This window comes from Spea bombifrons, chromosome 8, assembly GCF_027358695.1.
Source record: "Spea bombifrons isolate aSpeBom1 chromosome 8, aSpeBom1.2.pri, whole genome shotgun sequence".
NCBI classification, from domain to species: Eukaryota; Metazoa; Chordata; class Amphibia; order Anura; family Pelobatidae; genus Spea; species Spea bombifrons.
Genome location: NC_071094.1, coordinates 19334252 through 19354779, shown reverse-complemented (window position 1 = coordinate 19354779; position 20528 = coordinate 19334252). Strand labels below are relative to the sequence as shown.

The following is a 20528-nucleotide window of genomic DNA, read 5'->3' as shown; positions in this document are numbered from 1 at the left end:
GATTTGCTTATTGACCCTCACCCTATGATAACCAATCTTTTTACCGGCAATACTTCTTGCCATAAGCCGCGAAAAACCTCTACCCATAGGCATAATTCTGGCAGCAAAATAGAGCTGGCCTAACAATGACTGAAACTTTTTAACTGTCACTTTTTTTGCCAATAAAACCTCATCAATTACCACTTTTAATTTATGAACTTTATCTAATGGCAGTCTAAATTCCATTTTAACCACATCAATAACGATACCCAAAAATTGTTGTAGGGAACACAGTCTTAACCTTAGCTAAAGGAATCCCCAAAAACTCTGCAATTTCCATGAAAGTATTTAACAACATAGTACAATCACCCGAACCTCTTTTCCCAATAAACAAAAAATCATCTAAATAACGAACTACCGAACTACAACCAGAAACCGTTTTAGCTAACCATTCTAAAAAACTGGAGAAAGCTTCGAAATAAAAACATGAAATAGAACAACCCATCGGTAAACACTTATCAAAATAAAATTTTACCCTCAAACTGAAAACCTAAAGAACTAAAACAATCCGGATGAATTGGCAACAGCCTAAACGCCGATTCTATGTCAACTTTTGCCAAAACAGCATCTTTACCACAAAGCCTAACCCAAAACAATGCATCTTCAAACGATGCATATTTAACAGGAAAATCTTCCGCATTAATTTGGTCATTCAGTGATCCACCCTTTGGGAATGATAAGTGGTGAATCAAACGAAAAGAACCCGTCTCCTTCTTAGGCACTAGCCCCAAAGGGGACAATCGAAACTTTTCAAATGGCGGAAACCTAAAAGGACCTTCAATCCTACCTAACGACAAATCCTTTTCAATTTTATCACGCACAATTTGAATATTTCCATTAACAGATTTAAAATTATCAACCCAGACAAAATTATCCACATCATATAACGGAATCTTAAAACCACTTTGAAAGCCATTAAATAATAACTCAGCCATCCGTTTGTCTGGGTAGCTGTTTAAACAAAGGAGCAGTCTTGCCACTATCACCGGTGTCACTGCTTTTTGGAATTCAATCCCTCCCGCTGGAATTCCCACCGTTCCTACGAAAACACCTGGAACCGGGGTGATTACCTCCACAAACCGCACATTCGTGTTTAAATTTAGAGGCATTAAGAAATTTACATTGAGCCTCATTAAAAGCCCAACATATGCCTTTTTGCCGCAATTGGTTAACATGGGCTGACTGAAATCTGTTTGTATAATTATATCGCTGCGGGAGCATTATGCTAACCCATGTCCCCATGTCCTTCATTCCAAATTTAAAATTTTTATGTACTGCCAATTTTTGCCGAAAAATCTCGTCATAATTGAACCATGACATGCCCCCAAAATTTTTATACGCTTCGAGGACAGACTCTAGATGCTGAAATAAACCTGAACTGCTGTCCTTATGTTTTTCACAGTACACACTGGAATAGATACAAAATGCCTGCAACCAGTTATTAAAAGACCTAGGGACAGGTCTTCTTCTGTCCTCCTCTTTCTCCTGCTTAACCAGAAACTCTTTAGGTGCTGGAAGCAGCGACAAAATATCAATGTATTCGTTGTTCCAAATTTTCTCTTTTAAAGTTTTAGATAAATGAAAGCCCAGTGGTGACATTTCACATGACAAAGCCTCTTTCATATTAACCTCATTAACAAAACTTCTTTGACTATTGAAAACATTAGACCCACCCCAAGCCTGAGCTGGATTAGGGCCCTGCCATTCTTTGAGAATATTAACTAAAGAACCCACCACCGCATTTAACTTCTCCAAATCACCTCTTGGGCACTCACCCACAGCCGCACCCGCATTGCCATGTCAGATGCAGCCAGAGACTGACGCCTGCATCCGGAGTCCAGCTGACTCCGACGGTCCTCTTCCTCTTCACCTTGCTGATGTTTTCTTTTCTTGCAGGGCTGTTTACCTCTAACAGCCCTAGAAGCTTGAGAACGACAAGATGCCGCATCTTTACATGATCTTCTTCCGGGTTCGGCGCGTTGAAATGACGTAGACGCGGCTTCTTGATCCCGTGATGACAGACTTCTCTCTCGCGATAACTGGAACACACGAGAAGTAGAAGCGCCATCTTCCCCAGCCGTAGACTCCTCCTCCGCGACGTCTCCAGCTTCAGCCGGCACCGCAACAGGAGACATTTCATCTGTAACCAGAGCTGAAGAAAGACAAGTCTGCAACCACTCTTCAAAGCCTCTTCTCCCGGCTCGCTCACGAAGACAATTCTGCAGCTCTTCCATGCTGCTCCCCGAGGCTTTGCTGAAAACCGCCGCTCACCAGACTCAAAAGGTCAGTGCAGTCAGTTAACGCAAGCCTGGGGTAGTGAAACGAACGCCTCAGAAACAGCGCTTATATAGAGAAAAATCCCGCCCAAACTATAGCGCGAGCTGTCCGCGACCTCAATAGGAATGCAAAGCGGCGCAAGCTGCCAACCAGAACATTCCCTCAAAAAAGAGGGACGATAAATCTTCAACAGTGGACTTGGGTTTGCACTGCGTTTTTGCACACTATTCATATATAGCTGTGCCTTGCTGAACTGTAAGTGTATCCAGATCTCCCTCTCCCCTGAATTGTGAAGATACTGCACCATTTGTGGTCTGTTTGTTCTTATAGATTTTACAAGATATTAAACCCTGCAAATCCTACTGAACCTGATGAGCCTTTTCTATTCAACCAGTTTGTGAGTGCAACTTACACCCCCCTCTTTTTTATTTTTTGTGTTTACTTGCTACACTATTAGTGTTGTTTTTGTTTCTCTCCATATATATGCGCTCCATGGTTATCGTATCGTGTCTTTGAGCACCTGAGGAAGAGTGTTTTCTGGAAGCTGCTATTTTGGAGAGTATTCTTTATTAGTATTATTTTGTTCACACGTGGATTTTGGATTTATCCTTGTTTTACCTATATCTATATTGTTATCTTCCTTTATTTCCTTTTTTCACGTGATCTATGGCTTATTCTAATAGCCAATACACAAGCACTAGAGAACAAAGGTTTCTCAAAATTAACACATTATTCACCACAAGTAACACTGATACACACCCATCCACAAAACTATTTAATCATTTAGAAAGATTAGCGGAAAAAGAAATGAAAAAGTGGTGAGAGGTAACTTTTTTGGAATATTATGTTAAAAACAATCTAGTCCCTAGGGGTTTAAGAGTTCAAAAATACCCGGCGTTCGGTCAGGACAATGCAGAATTTATGGATAAATGGAACAATATTCTGGAAAAATGTTCAATGGATTTGATGAACAGTTTAATTGAGTTACAACAACAACAGTTAAAAGAGATTGAAATTAATATTAGACATACAGAAGAAGAGATACAAAAACAATTTGACCCGTCAGATATTGAAAAGAAGAATAAAGTCCTTAACGATAAAATTTCTAAGATAGAGGAATCTATCTTAGAGAATAAAGGGAAAAAGCTAAAGAGAGATCAAGATGATCTCCAAAGGGGATTACATAAAATTCCTGTTAAAACGCAAGACATTAACACATATAAAGAGAGAACACATTGGAGACCAGATAGAAATAGAAGCACATATAGAAATAACAGAATGTCTTCCAACAGCTATGGAAGGAACCATCAACACCATCAGTCTCAAGGTGGAAGATTCACCCAAAATGCTGACAAACAATACAATGAGGCCCTACAACCCTTTGGTAATCGCAATAAAGTAAGGAAAGAGAGCCACTTAGGAAGCTATAAACCATCTCATATAGAAAGTTCTAACGACCTTAAACAGGTTTTTTTAGACAGGGAGCGATTCCAAAGAAAGGGACCGCCATCAATAGGGACCACATCCCACACTCCTATATGGGAGAGCAAAAACAGATTCACCACGTTCCTCCATTCACCTCAGAAAAAACGAAAGACTATAAGAGGAAGAGAGGATACAGAGGACAGGGACACAGATTAGAGACAGATATATCCTCTAAAGATATTATTAACATATCATGCACCCAGTTAGAACCAACAGAGATTTCCCTTCTAGCCAAAGGTCTTAAATTCGCACCCAATAAGGGTCCTAATGGTTTTAATTTGTTCATTGATACCCAGAAATTTCTTAGAAAACTTACTGTTAAGCGTTTTTTTCTGAAAAAAGAGTTAACACAAATTGAGAATAACGAGAAAGCCATATCAGATTCTTTTATGCATACGTCATTCAGGCCCAAATCGAAATTTTTTCCGGAACAAGAAAAAAGCGAGTATATTCAAGTGTTTTCAGATATGCTGCTTCAAGAATTTGAAAGAATTGAAGCAAGCAGAAAACGTAGGTTTAACATATCTAGGAAGGAACAAGAATCACTTAAAATACTGAAAGACAAAAAGCAACTAGTTGTAAAACCCGCTGATAAGGGGGGCGCCATTGTAATTATGGACAGGTCCTACTATCTAAAGGAAGCATTCCGCATCTTGGGAGATGAAACTACTTACCGTAAATTGCCCGGGAATCCAACAAAAATTTATCAAATGGAAATTTTGAAATTATTACAAGGAGGCAAAGATAATAAAATCCTTAATATACATGAATTTAATTTTTTGAAAATAGACTCTCCCAAAGTAGCTGTTTTTTATTTTTTACCAAAAATACACAAAAATGTTTCTTCGTCACCAGGTAGACCCATTATCAGCGGGATCAATTCCCTTTCTAGTAATGTTTCTCAGTATGTCGACTCCTTTTTGCAGAGATATGTTCGGATGATCCCATCATATATTAAAGATACCAAACACATACTTAGTATACTCCAAGAGGTCCAGTGGCAATCGGACTTTTTATGGGCAACGATTGACGTATCTTCCCTCTATACAGTTATTCCCCACAATTTGGGAATTGAAACAATAAAAAAGGTTTTACAAAATGATACTGATATGGACGATTTACAAGGGCAATTCATTTTAGATTGCATCAATTTTATTCTCAAATATAATTTTTTCTGGTTTGAACATACATTTTATTTACAGTTATGTGGCACCGCCATGGGGACCAAATTTGCACCAAGCTATGCCAACTTATACGTGGCTGATTGGGAGGCCAATTCTATCTGGTCAAACAACCCGTTTGGTGCAAGTTTGGTCCTCTGGCGGCGCTACATTGATGATATTTTAATAATCTGGAAGGGATCCACGGGTGAGTTAAATGATTTTTTACAATTCGTGAATCAAAACAAATATAATTTACACTTCACCTCCTCTATTGATAAAACACAAATCAATTTTTTGGACCGTACACTCTACGTACAGAATAACAAAATACAGTCAAAAACATTTTTCAAGCCTACTGATGGGAACAGTTATATTGATTTTTCTAGCTGTCATCATCCTCAGTGGCTGCAGAATATACCAAAAGGGCAATTTGCCCGAGTACGTAGAAATTGCACAGAGGAAGCTGATTTTCTTACTCAAAGCCAGGCTCTCATAGATAAATTTAGAGAGAGAAAATACCCTGAGGGGTTATTACAGGACAGTCTTAAGGCCATTAAAGAAAAGAAAAGAGATTTCTTTTTACAAGATAAAAAACATAAGTCAGATAAAAAGTTTGATTTTGCTTTCCTGACTAAGTATAATGACAAAGCTAATGATATTAAGAAAGCCATAGCAAAATGTTGGCCTATCTTACAGCAAGATAGTGTTTTAAAGGACCACCTTCCAACAAAACCCAGTGTCATTTATAGGAAATCGGAAAGCTTAAAATCAATATTGGCCCCTAGCGTCCTACCAGAAATAAAAGAGACAAAAGAAAATGACAACATCTTTTTTAAGAAAAATCCTGTTTTTTTCCGTTGTGGAAAATGTAAGCTATGTACAACTTGTCACTTACAAAATAAAAGAATCAACAACTTTAAGTGCACGAATACCAAAAAAGAATATAGAATAAAACATTTTATTCATTGTAGGTCCAAAAATGTGATATATTTGCTCGAATGTGGGTGCGGTACCCAATACATTGGTAGAACCACGAGAGAACTTAAAATTAGAGGCTTGGAACATCTGGGTGGTATACGTAACCATAACCTCAAACATAGCCTCCCTAAACATTGTAACCAGTGTACAGCATTTTCATTACCCAATTTTAAAATCATAGGTATTGATATAGTCTCCCCCCATTGGAGGGGAGGAGATTTACAACAAGAATTAGCACGTAAAGAGACAGAGTGGATCTTTAAATTCAAAACCCATAAGAAAGGGGGGTTAAATACAGATCTAGACATCCTGGCATTCATGACATAATACACATTTATACAAAAAAAAAAAAATATATATATATATTTTCCCTTTATATGGTACTTTAGTAATATTAAGTCTTTTTTTTCTATATGAAGATACTCCTTCCTTTTCCTGTTTATGGAGATTTTCTTCTGATGCACTTTTCTTTGCACTTTAATCCCTCACATGGGATTAATCAAATATATTGCACTAAATAAGGGATCATTCTGATATATTATACTGAATGCAACTAAATTTCTATCTAGATAAGAATGTTCCCATTGATATTGACACTTTAATTATGCACTACATAGATACTTTATAATTATGGTAGATAGTATATATTATATTGAATATAACCTAGTTTCAATTTATAACACTGGCACTTTAACATTGGATTTAATATCATATATTACACAGGCACTTTATAATTATGTCAGAATGATTTTTATTCTTCTTAATGAATTCTATTGATAAATTATATGTGTTAATGAATTGTATTTTGGTATCTAATATTCTTCTACAAAAAATCAATTACTTTTAATATATTTAATATTTAATATATTCATTATATCCAATCCATCGATCTTTTTTATCCATAATATTAATTATGTTTACTTAGTATATTTATTTTATTTATTTTTTATCCCAGTTCCATTTTTTATCTTTATTTAATGATAATAAAATAAATGTTTTTAATATATAAATCAAATACAAAGAGACCAAGAGGTATTTACTAGTTGATCTTTTATTGGAGGAATATTTTCTACCGTACGGTATCCGTGCCCATGCAGCATGATTATTAATATTGTTCTGGTGTGTCCCCGTCGTGGTTAACAACATCACATCCACGAATACAAGCTGAAATAGATGTAACGCCGCCCCGTTGATCCTGCACGATCAAGCATCTATACCATTATACATCTAAAGACAACCGGCAGTTAGACGAAACGATACATGCGACTATGTAATCGCGTACACGACGTAGACGCCAGGTGGACCAATAGTCTAATTAAACGCACGATGACGGCTGGAACCAGGAAGTGAATGAGATTGGACGCTGGATGTCACGAGACGGCCGAAACCCGGAAGCAGACCAATATTTAATCACGATACGGATACAAGACATATTCATTGATCTTTTCGACTGCATAGACAGAGCTACCTGTTCTTTTCCTCCTGAAGAAGCCAGCGAACCACTGGCGAAACGCGTAGAGACGATAAATCTTCAACAGTGGACTTGGGTTTGCACTGCGTTTTTGCACACTATTCATATATAGCTGTGCCTTGCTGAACTGTAAGTGTATCCAGATCTCCCTCTCCCCTGAATTGTGAAGATACTGCACCATTTGTGGTCTGTTTGTTCTTATAGATTTTACAAGATATTAAACCCTGCAAATCCTACTGAACCTGATGAGCCTTTTCTATTCAACCAGTTTGTGAGTGCAACTTACACCCCCCTCTTTTTTATTTTTTGTGTTTACTTGCTACACTATTAGTGTTGTTTTTGTTTCTCTCCATATATATGCGCTCCATGGTTATCATATCATTCCCTCAAAAAAAGCGGGCAAAAACTAAGTGGCGCGAGCGCATACAAAACAAAACCCGGCTGTCCTTTGCCTGACCCCTGCAAAGTTAACCCTTTCACACCACTTAGCTTCCCCAACAACCACATGTAACCCTGTGCTATTTACACAGGGTTTTTTCATATTAGTTTTGGAACTGCATAAGCCTGAGCATTGACAACGTGTGAAACTTGGGAGTTCTTGGTAAGTAATTTTGACTATGAAAAAAACATTTTTCTCTGGAGTAATCTTGGATTTGTATATGGGACTTTCTGATTTATTTTTTATTTTTTCACTTTTTTATTTATGTTTTGTGTATGGGAATTTGCAGATCACTTAACTGACTGAGTTAGACATAGAGGAGTAGGTATTATAGGAAATTCATCTTCAAAATGTGCACTATTAACGGTGTATTTGTATACAAAATAAGAAAAGAGGTGTGCTAAAATTTATCAAAGAATGTCCAGCAGTAAAAACACTCTGTGTAAGATATAAAGTAGACGCTCCAGCTTGTGTAGCAGGATCAGTTCTCCTTCACAAAGGATCAGAACCTCACAAGGAGAAAAACAGAATAAAGTGCACAGTGCAGTATTGTCTATATCAGGAATAAGCATAAATAGATACTTGTATTGCACTCACCCCTATACGAGCAGTATACTGGTCACTATATTCAGGCCTCTCAGGCTTCTGTGTCAAATATGAGATGGCACATTCTTCTAGTATTAATTCTCATATAGAGCAATGGAGAAGCATTCAAGTAAATGCATAATATACAATTTAAAAACAACGGGTACCTGCAGGATCCCTGCACCCAAGTCCTTCAAGCCATCTGTGTATAGAACATACCCTGGGATAGAATGTCCTTAATACTCTCCCGCTTAGGACATTCTATCCCAGGTTGCAGAACTACTGTATGTGCTCTTTACAGAGATGGCTTAATTGTATATGAAAAAAACTGCATGTGTACATGTTGCAGTCCACCTTAGCAACATGTTATGCCTATATAATTGGTAATTTTCTTTTTACAGGCTTTCTCTAGAGAAGAAGGTTTCCTTAAGTAATCTTCGATACTTTTCTATGGAAAATGATGGGGGTGGTCTCTTTGTGTCGCGGATGGATAAAGAGCTGATTCTAGCACAGAGAAAAGTAAGAAACATGTTAATGATGTGATGCTTATGAAACTTTTATCAGATTTATAACACACATAACCATTATGAGGACAGTTTTGTTAATTCTCCTCCTACTCCTAGATCATAAGCATAAAGTGGCATTCAAAGTAAACAATTTTGCTCTTTAAACTTGTATTATAATAGCTATATAGAAAGAAATCTAGCACTACTTCATTGAAATAGATCTAAGCTAAGTTAAACCCCAAAATCCACTGAATGAGAACACATTTAGCGTACCACATAAAAGAACATGAACCCCTTAAGGGTAGAGCTGATTATGGTTTTAACATTTTTTGCTGTTTGGCTATAATTTGATTTCAATTAAATTTACCCAATCAAATCATATATTTTTGAAAAATAGACAACCCAGGGTATTTCAAATACTTTTTCCATGGTGCATTTAACCACCAGCCTTTTTCAAAGTTTGCTGTAGTGTCAGGCTCATCATATCTCAGCCCTTACTGGATGTTGGAGTCCAGAGTGCAGGAGTGTAAGAACGCACACAGTGATAGAAACACACTTCACAAATTATACAAAAGCTGAATGAATATATATATATTAAACAAAACAGATACATCTCACCATAAGTAGCAGAGTAGGAGGCATGTCAAGTATACAGACTGCTGGGGAGTATGAATTTAGAATAGTAACAATCAGGTAACAATCCAAAAGGGTTTGGCACTGGTAGCAAACAAAAGGGGAATATCCAATAAGCAGTCCAGGTCCAAAAAGGTAATAGGCAGGTAAAAGGGTAAATCCAGTAAGCGGTCCAGGTCAAAAAGGCAACAGGGTAAATCTAAAAGGCAGTCCAGGTCAAAAAGTAGCAGGCGGGCAAAATGGTAAAGCCAAGAGTCGGACATTAACTATAGCTTCAGACAAAGTAACATAGTGAACTCACACCTGCGTTATTGAGAAGCAGGGATATAAAGCCTGTTGATTAGGTCAGGTGTGTTAATGACATAGGCTTGAGGGAGGCAGGGTTCAGTCATACCAGTTAACCAAACAGCAGTTTGCAGGCCTCGGGCTGAATCCTGACACGTAGTATATTTTTGTGTGTTTTTGTTTTCCCACGTGCATTTTACTTTAGGTATGAATTTACAGCTCCTGGTCAAACCACACCCAAATATGTATTCAGCAACATCTATTGAGTACAGTGATACCCCCCATGCATGGGTTTGTCAGGTGATTTGGGAGGTAAAGGCAGCCTTTGCGAGGTGTGCATTTTTTGGAGTTTTCTGGTCAACCTGTGTCCATGTCCTATTTTTAGGACATCTTTGAACCTGGCCAATTTGATTTACCTCATCAAATCATACATTTTTTAAAACTAGGCACACTCCATGGGCATACAATTTTTGTGAATATATATCGCTAATTTTACCGCTTGCTCATACAAAAACTATATATATATGTAAAGGCTGTTTACAGCCTGTATTTTTGGGAGGGGTCTTAGTGGATATTTATACCTCCCTTCAGCATCCTCTCCTTCAGGGTGTTACATTTCCATTTTTGAGGGCATGTGATAACTGCTGGGCGTCTCCTTAGGCTTTGCAATCTTTCTCTCCCCGGGGCATCTTGTTACATTTCCAGGGCATCCTGTTGCTGCACATCTGTGTACTTTACTGGTCCTCACTCAGTCATAACTGTGCAGCAGTGCTGCTAGTTTCCATGTGCCGGAGAGAGAGGGGGAGAGAGAGGTGGAGTTCGTTTCATGGAGCTGCTTCACTGAGCTATTCGTTTGCTTCAGGTGCGTAGGGGAAAGGGGGGTTTCGTTTGTAAAAGTGACACGTTTGCTTCACATGTGGGAGGAAAGGGGGGTTTGGTCGAGCTACTCGTTAGTTTCACGTGTAGGGGGGAGGGGGTTTCGCTTAGTTGAGCTACCAGTTTGCTTCACGTGCAAGGGGGAGGGGGGTTTTGTTTGGTCCAGCTACACATTTGCTTTACGTGTGGGGGGAAAAGGGGAGCTTTCGTTTGGTTGAGCTACTTGTTTGCTTCAGGTGATGGAGGAAGGGGGATTTTGTTCAGCTCTTTCTCTTGCTTCTCATGCTAGGTGGGAGGGAGCAGGGGTTTGTTTTCTCAAAGCTGTTCAACTTCTTTTGTTGGGAGGGAAGGGGAGGTCAGGATGCTTGGTCTGCTTTCTTGCTACTGATAAATTTTGCCCTTTGCTTCTCAAGGGAGAATTTGGTCTGCTCCTTCACTTGCTTCTCTTACTAGGTGGTTCATTTTCTTCTTGTGCTAGGTGGGAGGGAGGGTCATTTTGTTTCCTCAGAGCTGCTCACCAACTCAACTTGTTTATGTGCTGGGTCTGGATGTGGTTGCTCTTCGAAGCAATCACAAGGCAATCTGGGAAAGGGGGTTGTGTCGCTGAATGGAGGCATGTCAGCAACATCAATTACACTTAGGAACCGATGAGGCTTCCGTGGATGCTGCAAAGCGGCTGATAGCAGAGAAAAGGATACAATGGCGGCAATTTCAGCAATTGGAAAAGAAGCTACATGTACGGGCTTTGATGTGAATGCATTGCATCGTGAGCCTGTACATTTGCGGGCTGTGTCGTGAAGGGGTTAATTAATGCAGAGTCTGAACTTTAAAACACTCGAGACAGCGCTTAAATGAATATGAAAATAGATCATTTTAATAAATACATAAATATATATATAACAATAAAAAAACTAAATAAAAATTAAATAAAGAACACAATAATTATACGGAATACAAAAAATATATACTCAAATAATTATCATATAATCAAAGTATATAAAACACTCTCCCTAAAGAGAAAAGGAGTAACAAAAGAAGAAAATTACTCACCACTGAGAGGATTGTGCCTGGCCAGGCAGGTGCCAAATACAGGACGCGTTTCGAATACTTCCTCAGCTGTTGTTGGGTAGGAGCCCAATTGCAGGGGCATCTGAGGCTCTGTCTGTACTACGAGATGCATATTGACAGACAGGTGAGTACAGACAAGAGATAACAGTCTCACACCAGGCTGGTATACAAGAATAGATTGTATTGATGAAAGCAGGAACAGGACTGGTCTATACAGTGGAATAAAGCATAAACAGGATACAGTTAATCGTAACACGTGGACTGGAAAGTAATCATACACGGGACGCCTGAAGCCACAATTCAGTATCACTAATCCTTTTTAAATAAAATATGCAGATTGAAACAGAGATTATGGTATATTTAGTGTATTTATAATCTTAATTTTAATAATGACAGGAGGCTTCATATTTTGCTTATCTTTCTTTACTCACTCCAAACAGCAGCACAGAAAGAGTTAAACTTTTGAACCAACAAAAAAAATCCTTAATCTATAAAGGCCACTATTCCAAGCCACTCCTCTTCTTTCTTACAGCAGAACAGACCCGCCATCCAGAAACTCGAACGGACCAAAACCTATTCGTCAGACGAAACTGGATCCTAATATCGCAAACTCGAGACTGAATCAACTTGTCCTATGAACTCGGACTCTTCCAACTTGAAACAAAGAACCCACTCAGGTCTACCAGCAATCTCCTGGACTCTCTTGCAGGAAAACAAAATCATGTTGGGAATAAACAAAGGTGATCAGAAATAGTGTATTGAAAAGAACAAACAATTCCAAAATAATTAAAAAAAAATACTCCAAAATACCAAACAAAAAAATAAATGAGTGTATAAGGAAAAACAACCAATAGCTCCATGTTAAATAGAACAATCAGCAAAACCAAGAATATACCAAAACACATAAAAACCAGATCCCCCAACAAAACAACCCAAAAAACAAAGGCGACAGGGAGGGAAAATATTCGCCTCCTGTCATTATTAAAATTAAGATTATAAGTACACTAAAGCTACCATAATCTTCAATTTTATTACATGACAGGAGGCTTCATATTTTGCTGTTTTAACGCTCCGAAAATAAGGAAAAAGATGTGTGAGGAACAGGGCGGAAAGTGTCTTCCCGCGACCAATCAGCTGAACGTAGGATATCAACTAAAGACGCTCCAAAAGAACAATCGACCCTGCTAAAGACAAAATCCACTGGATCTAACATGCTAAAGTAGTAGTTGAGACCGGTTTGTGTGGTTGAGCATAAGAAATCAGAAGTTGACCCGATCTAGATGCTCTTAAGGGGGTAGTAACTTTCACATAGAGATGTAAAATCTTAGCTACACACAATTTTGTAGACTCCCTGTCCCCGAACCTGATGAACAACTCTTGGTATAATGGCAAACGGAGGGAATGCATACGCCCCTTGGGGAAACCAGCGCTGAAGAAACGCGTCCACCGCCTTGCAATCTGGATCCGGTAGCCAACTGGAGAAGTCGGGGAGATGACAATTCGACCGAGAAACGAACAGGTCCAACACCAAAGGCCCTCGTAGACATTTAAGATACACGAAAATAGTCTCGTAAAGAGCCCAATCGCTGGTGTCCCTTCAATGACGAGAAAACCAATCAGTCAGGTTGGTCTTGCCCCAGGAGATATGCTGCTTGAAGTGTGATGTTGCGCCAAAAGCAATACTAGAATATATCCTTGGTCACTTCTATAAGAGCTTTGCCACGAGCTCTGCCCAATCTGTTGATGTGCTGAACCATGGATATATTGTCCATGCGAAGTATGAAATGCCGATTAACCCCCAAAGTGTTGGGGTCTTTGAGATTTATCACTAGACGGAATTTTCCCGACTTTTTCTTGACCAGGAAGATATTGCTGAAAAAACAGTCTCCTGACGTTGCCAACTTCACAGTGCCCTTGTTGAAAAGTGATTGAATCGCTGCATCTATCAGAAGTTGCTGGTCTAGAGACACCACCATGGCTGAAGGTCCGACGTGTTGAACCGGAATCTGATGCAAGTTCCCGAGGGCAGACGTCCGTCCTTCGGATATTTCCCAACAATAAAGGGGAACTGATAACTTAACAAGGCACTCACTTAGAAAAGGGATCCTGCTTCAGCAAGACCTGACATAAGGAATCTTGCTTCAGCAAGACCAGATATAAACCAGAGAGGGGTTCACCCCAGTGCCACAGTGGGGTTCACCCCTGAACATAGTATAAGCACATATGCAATAGAGCACCTCTTGGCAAAAAATATATATAGATTTTTTTTAATAATAATAATATTATTATTTATTTGCTTATCTTTTATTAAGTAAGCAACTCAGGTTCACCTCAGTGGTGGATAGGAAAAAAGTATCTTGCCCCACTGGGCATAGAACCAGCAACCTTATCTCTGAAAGACACAGTACTGAACCACTGGACCAGCAGATCGTGTAATGAGGAATAATAGCAAACAGTCTTGATGAGCTGCAGGTTCACCCTTGTCAGCTGTGAAAACGGTGGAAATAGCATATGTTTTTGTAGCATGTTTTTGAATAGAGCGGGAAAGTATCTGCTAAACCTAGAAGGAAAAGCTGAAAAAAAACAAGAAAACAAACATAAAAAAATAATTAAATCGAGTCGCCGTGTCCAGCAGCAAAAAACATGCAGTACCAACAAAATGGCCGCCGAGAGTTCTCGCACTCTTGCAAGACAGAGTGGGCCAGCCGACACACAGGAAAGAAGAGAGGCAAGGCGAAACACCGCAAAGCCAGCCAATGAGAAACGTCAAACAGAAGAAAACACCAAGCAGGTAATAACGGGAACATTAGTTATTGTAGATGATGATGTAGCAGCAGAACCACTTGCCAAGGTTTCCTCTTCTTGGCTTAGACAGGTAGAGTAGTTCACAAGGGGGTTAGTGGCTGCGCTTTCACGGATGTATATGAAATATATAAAAGAAAGAAAAACACAATAGTGCAATATGTCTCAAAGCTTATTTTTGTTTGAAATGAAGGCCACAAAGGGCTACTCACATTTGGTGGGGGCTTCTTCGGTTAGCCCCAAAGTATACGCTTGGGCTATATAATCCTCGCCTTAAAGATTTCTTTGGCAGCACTATGTAATATGGGCTTCTTCAGTTAGCCCCAAGATGTGCATTTAGATGGTATAATCCTTGCCTTGGAATTTCTTTAGCCTCAGCCTTTGAAGCAGTCTGGAGTGTCCACAGCAAGATAAAAAAGTTTTTAAAAAACTTATTTATTTTAAACTTTTGGTAATAAAAAAACAATAAAAACCAACAAAGGGTTAATATAAAATAATACACAAACGCGTTTCGCCTAGCACAGGCTTCCTCAGAGTGTATAGAAAAGCTCCTGATACACTGAATGTTTTTATACAGTTTGAAATGTCTAAAATGGCACCAAATTACGTCAACAACAAGGGGTGTGGCTTATACATCACATATTTTTTTTTAAAATTAAAACAAGCATAATTGGAACATTACAGAAAGAGGTGCATGTCAAAATCTATATTTAACCCTTCAGGGGTTAGGGTTTTTAAACAATATATCCAATACAATTCAGTCTTTCCTAAAATCTTCACAATATCCCCTCCTCTCCAGGGTATGGATATTTTTTTTATAGCAGTAAATTTTAGTAACTTTGGATCTTTATTATGATTTAAAAAGTGTTTAGAGACGCTATGGGTGACAATTCCATTTCTAATATTGCGACAATGTTCTGATATTCTAACTTTTAGACATCTTGTCGTCATACCTACATACTGTAAGCCACAAGGGCATTCTAGTAGATAGATTACATTTTTAGAATTACAGGTAATGCATTCTTGTATTTTATATTCTTTATTTGTGATATTTGATTTAAACATTATTTGTTTTCTTTGCGTGTCAGTAGTTAATCTACATGCTAAACATGAATTGCATTTATAAAAACCTTTGTCATTATTAAAAAACATCCCTTTCGTATCCCTATGTTTGCGTGTGAAAATTCTTTGTTAATAACATTTTTAAATTAGGTGCGCCTCTAAAAACAATTTTTGGGTTATCTGGGAGTATTTTTCTTAAGATATCATCCTCTTTTAGAATATTCCAATTTTTTTTAATAATTCTTTTAAAAATGTTATTCTTATTATTAAAATCGGTTACTATGGGTAGGATAAAGTTTGTTTTTGTTTTATCTGGCTTTTCTTTATACTTTATTAAATCTTTTCTTTCCAGGTTTTCTATGCTAGCTATTGTGTGTTGAATTTTCTGTGCATTGTAATTTTTTTCTAAAAATATGTTTTTTAAAAAATCCGCTTGTGCTTTAAAAACAGGGTTCTCTGTGCAATTCCTTCTAATTCGTAGCATTTGGCTCTTGGGTATTCCTTCCAACCAAGGACCATAGTGGCAGCTAGATTGTTAAATAAAAGTATTTGTGCATACTTTTTTAAAATGAGTTTTTGTTTTAATTTTATTGTCCTCTATATAAATATCTAAATCTAAAAAATTAACACTGTCTTGACTAAAATTAGAGGTTAAGATTATTCCCCTATTATTGTTATTTAAAAATTTTAAGAAATCATTAAGATCTGGTACAGAGCCTCCCCAAATAAAAAAACACATTGTCTATGTATCTGCTATAGGTGACCAAGTTTGCACTCCACTTGTTATTGGTCCAAATTACGTCATTTTCCCAGTCCGCCATGAACAAATTGGCGTAACTGGGCGCAAACTTGGTTCCCATAGCAGTACCTGTTAATTGAAGATAAAAAGAGTCATCGAACCAGAAATAATTATTTTCCAAAATTAACCTAATGGCTTCTATTAGAAAATCTATAAAAATAGGAGGAAAATTTCCATCTGATTCTAAAAGATTTTTTACTGCTTGACAGCCCAAATTATGGTTAATTATCGTGTACAAGGACTGAACGTCACATGTCACCATCATATAATTGGGATTCCACTTAAAATCCTCTAAAATTTGCAATAAATTAATTGTATCTTTTAGATAAGCTTTTGGTTTTTTTACTACTGGTTGGAGGATAATGTCAATATACTCAGATAAATTGGACAGGATAGAGTTAACGCCTGACACAATAGGGCGTCCTGGGGGATTCTTTTCATTCTTATGGATTTTTGGTAAAAAATAGATCACTGGTGTTATTGGATTGGTGTTGTTTATGTAATTCAATTCTTCTTTTGAGATAAGTTGATTTAATAGTCCCTTTTCCAGCAAAACCTTAAGGCTAGGTTTCCACTTGGGTTTTTTTAGCTAAAAACGCCTATAAAAACGCCAATAGCGCCACCTGGCGTTTTTTTGTGAAAAACGCATGCAGCCAGATGTTAGCTGTAATTCAATGGGAAATCGCAAAATGCCATTTCCACTTGGCGTTTTTCTGTTTGGCGTTTTTTCAGTCCTCTTTGGCGTTTTTCTGCTTTTTTGGGCTCTGTGGCAGTTTTTCAAAACTGCAGCATGTTGACACTCTGGCGTTTTTTGCAAGAAATCTTGGCTTTTTTTCTCCAATAGAAGTCTATGGGAGAGAAAAAACGCCATGAAAAAGCCATGTGGGTTTATTGCCTTGGCGTTTTTTATGGCGTTTTTTCCACAGTTACAATGCAGAGGATGGACCCAGTATCTGTGTGTCCTACGAGAAATAGGCTGAAAACAAACAGTTTCACACAAAACAAAGTCCTGGACTGGTTCATATTGAATTTTACACCATTTGGAACAAACATGCCATTACAAACAAACATACGCGACCAGATCCTGCGTGCCAAAAGCAACAGCAAACAATTTGCACCATCATTTGGGGCCAATCTTCCCAGAGGAGCAGACATTCGGAATAAAGCATGCCTTACAAACCACAGAAAAGAGACAAAAGGGTCTACCAAGTAAATGACATCAGGAGAGGGCAGATACTTGCCATTTATCCTAATCCCTTTTAGCTGGGTGAAACTTCTAACTTGTAAAGGCTGGAAAAACTGCCTAAGGTCAAAAAAAGCAATTTCCACAGAAAGGCTAAAACGCCAGAAAAAACTGCAGAAAAAACGCCAAAACGCAGGTAAATGCAGCGGCAGTTTTCTTGGCAGTTTTCCTGGCGTTTTTCATCAAGAAAAAAACGCCGGACAAAAACCCAAGTGGAAACCTAGCCTAAGTTTGTCTTTTATTTGTTCAATAGGGTTATGGCTCAGTTTTCTATATACATTGTTATCGTTTAACTGCTTATATGCTTCGTCCTCATATTGTTTTTTACTTAAAACAACCAGACCTCCACCCTTATCGGCAGGCTTTATAACGATTCCTTTGAGAGGCTGGTCCTTAAAGATTTAGAAAAAATTAAAAAGAATAAATATGATTTTAATAATTTTACTAATAAAGAAAGAAAAATCCTTAAAGAATTATATGAGGACAAAGAAATCGTTATAAAGCCTGCCGATAAAGGTGGAGGTCTGGTTATTTTAAGTAAAAAAACAATATGAGGCCGAAGCATATAAGCAGTTAAACGATAACATTTCAAACTGTATAAAAACATTCAATATATCAGGAGCTTTTCTATAAACTCTGAGGAAGCCTGTGCTAGGCGAAACGCGTTTGTGTATTATTTTATATTAACCCTTTGTTGGTTTTTATTGTTTTTTATTACCAAAAGTTTAAAATAAATAAGTTTTTTTAAAAACTTTTTTATCTTGCTCCTGGACCTTTTTAAATTTATAAGAAAAAATACCTTGTCAGCCACAACTATATCCTTGGTGGGGATTTTACCACCTATGCGCTGAGGAGTGAGCAATTCTATCATTGCTCACCAAAAAGGAACTGTGGACACTCCAGACTGCTTCAAAGGCTGAGGCTAAAGAAATTCCAAGACAAGGATTATACCACCTAAATGCACATCTTGGGGCTAACTGAAGAAGCCCATATTACATTGTGCTGCCAAAGAAATCTTTAAGGCGAGGATTATATCGCCCAAGCGTATACTTTGGGGCTAACTGAAGAAGCCCCCACCAAATGCGAGTAGCCCTTTGTGGCCTTCATTTCAAACAAAAATAAGCTTTGAGACATATTGCACTATTGTGTTTTTCTTTCTTTTATATATTTCATATACATCCGTGAGAGCGCAGCCACTAACCCCCTTGTAAACGAATAAACTGAGCCTAAAGCTCCAAAACGACAAAAATAAAAGGGGGGAGGGCAACAAGTCCCTGAGAAAGGAAGGAAAAACAAAACTAGAAAGGGATAGTCAAAGACACCACCTTAGCAGAAACCAAATAGAAATAGAAATAAATAATAATCAATCACTATAAAAAATATAGAAAAATAACAATCAATGACACGGGGCTGCAGAAGCCCAATGTTTTGACCTGTGCTGTTGTCTGGGAGCAGCAAGAAAAATGAGGAGTTGCTTGGAACAGTGGCCTTTATAGACTAAGGATGTTTTTTTATTGGTTCAAAAGTTTAACGCTTTCCATGCTGCTGTTTGGAGTGAGTAAAGAAAGATAAGCAAAATATGAAGCCTCCTGTCATGTAGTAAAATTGAATAGTTCAATTTATTCCTACAGTAAGTAAAGTGCCAGGAAACAGATGGCCAAATACACACCATGACAGGCTCTGCCACACCGACATACTAAACAAACATACCAGGACAGGCTCTGGCACACCGACACCCAAACACACACACACCAGGACAGGGTCTGCCACACCGACACCCGCATCAGTATGGGTTAATCTACAGAAAGCATAAAAAATGCTTTCCACACTGGTTTGTTTTTTTTGTGTTTCCCCCCTTGTGTATTGATGCCCCAGCCAGCCCCCCTCCCTTTGGTTTTAATGTATCCCCCCCCGACCCTTGTGTATTGCCCAATGTGCATTTGTGTCCACATCCAGCCCCCAATGTGCATTTATGCCCCACTGAGGCACTGGGTGGCATGGTGCAGGCACACCGTCCGCTTAACGATTTTAAAGTGGACGGTGTGTCTTACGGCTGCAATGGCATCTTGGTGTGCCGGCCCACGGACATGCTGGCCCACCATTGGTGCTGCGGGCTCTTGCCTGCATTAAAGACGGCCCTGGCGTGGCCGGATCAGAGACTTCAGTGGGCCTCTGCGCAGCCGTTTAATTTAGATTTAGGCCGGCCTGGGGGGCAATTGCCCCTCTGCCCCTGGCTATCATCTCCCTGTCCCCTCATGCTCGCAGTCTTGGTGTCACCCTTGACTCTGACCTTTCGCGAGGGCTGCCCCTATGCTCTGGAATGCCCTCGCCGGCCTATCCATCTTTCCCCCTGCCTTCGATCCTTCAAAAAATCCCTCAAGACCCACTTTCTTTAAGGACGCTTACAACATTGCACATTAACACCCTCCTATGTTCTTTTAGCTCACCCTTTCCAGTCCCTCTTCTGTAATACTTATACTAGTGTGGCTGGTCCATCCCTAACATCGGCACTTTTACCTATTACCAATAGGGTGTAATACACCCTAATTCCCTCTTTTGAGCAGGGCCCTCCTCACCTGTTGTTTCTGTACGTGATATTGTTATGTTACATACTACTTTGTACTACCATTGTACAGCGCTACAGAACTTCATGGCGCTATATAAAACAATAATAATAATAATAATGATTTAAAACACTTTTTTGCATTCAAAGCTACACCTTTATAATTCTGGCAAAACTATGAGGCATAAGGCCAGGCGTAAGGCCAGGCATAAGGCCAAGCTAGCTATAGGATAAGGGCAGGTACTAAAATGGAA

The 20528-nt window shown here is 38.6% G+C and overlaps 1 protein-coding gene across 2 annotated transcripts in view; it reads left to right on the top strand.

Moving 5' to 3' along the window:
• The window catches only part of FAAH2 (fatty acid amide hydrolase 2), a 181276-nt gene that overhangs the window by 71677 nt on the left and 89071 nt on the right, over positions 1-20528 (top strand). For both annotated transcript variants that reach the window (XM_053473778.1, XM_053473779.1), the window contains exon 6: positions 8839-8956. In XM_053473778.1, the coding sequence (XP_053329753.1) occupies positions 8839-8956 (118 nt within the window). The remainder of the gene's footprint in view (positions 1-8838; positions 8957-20528) is intronic.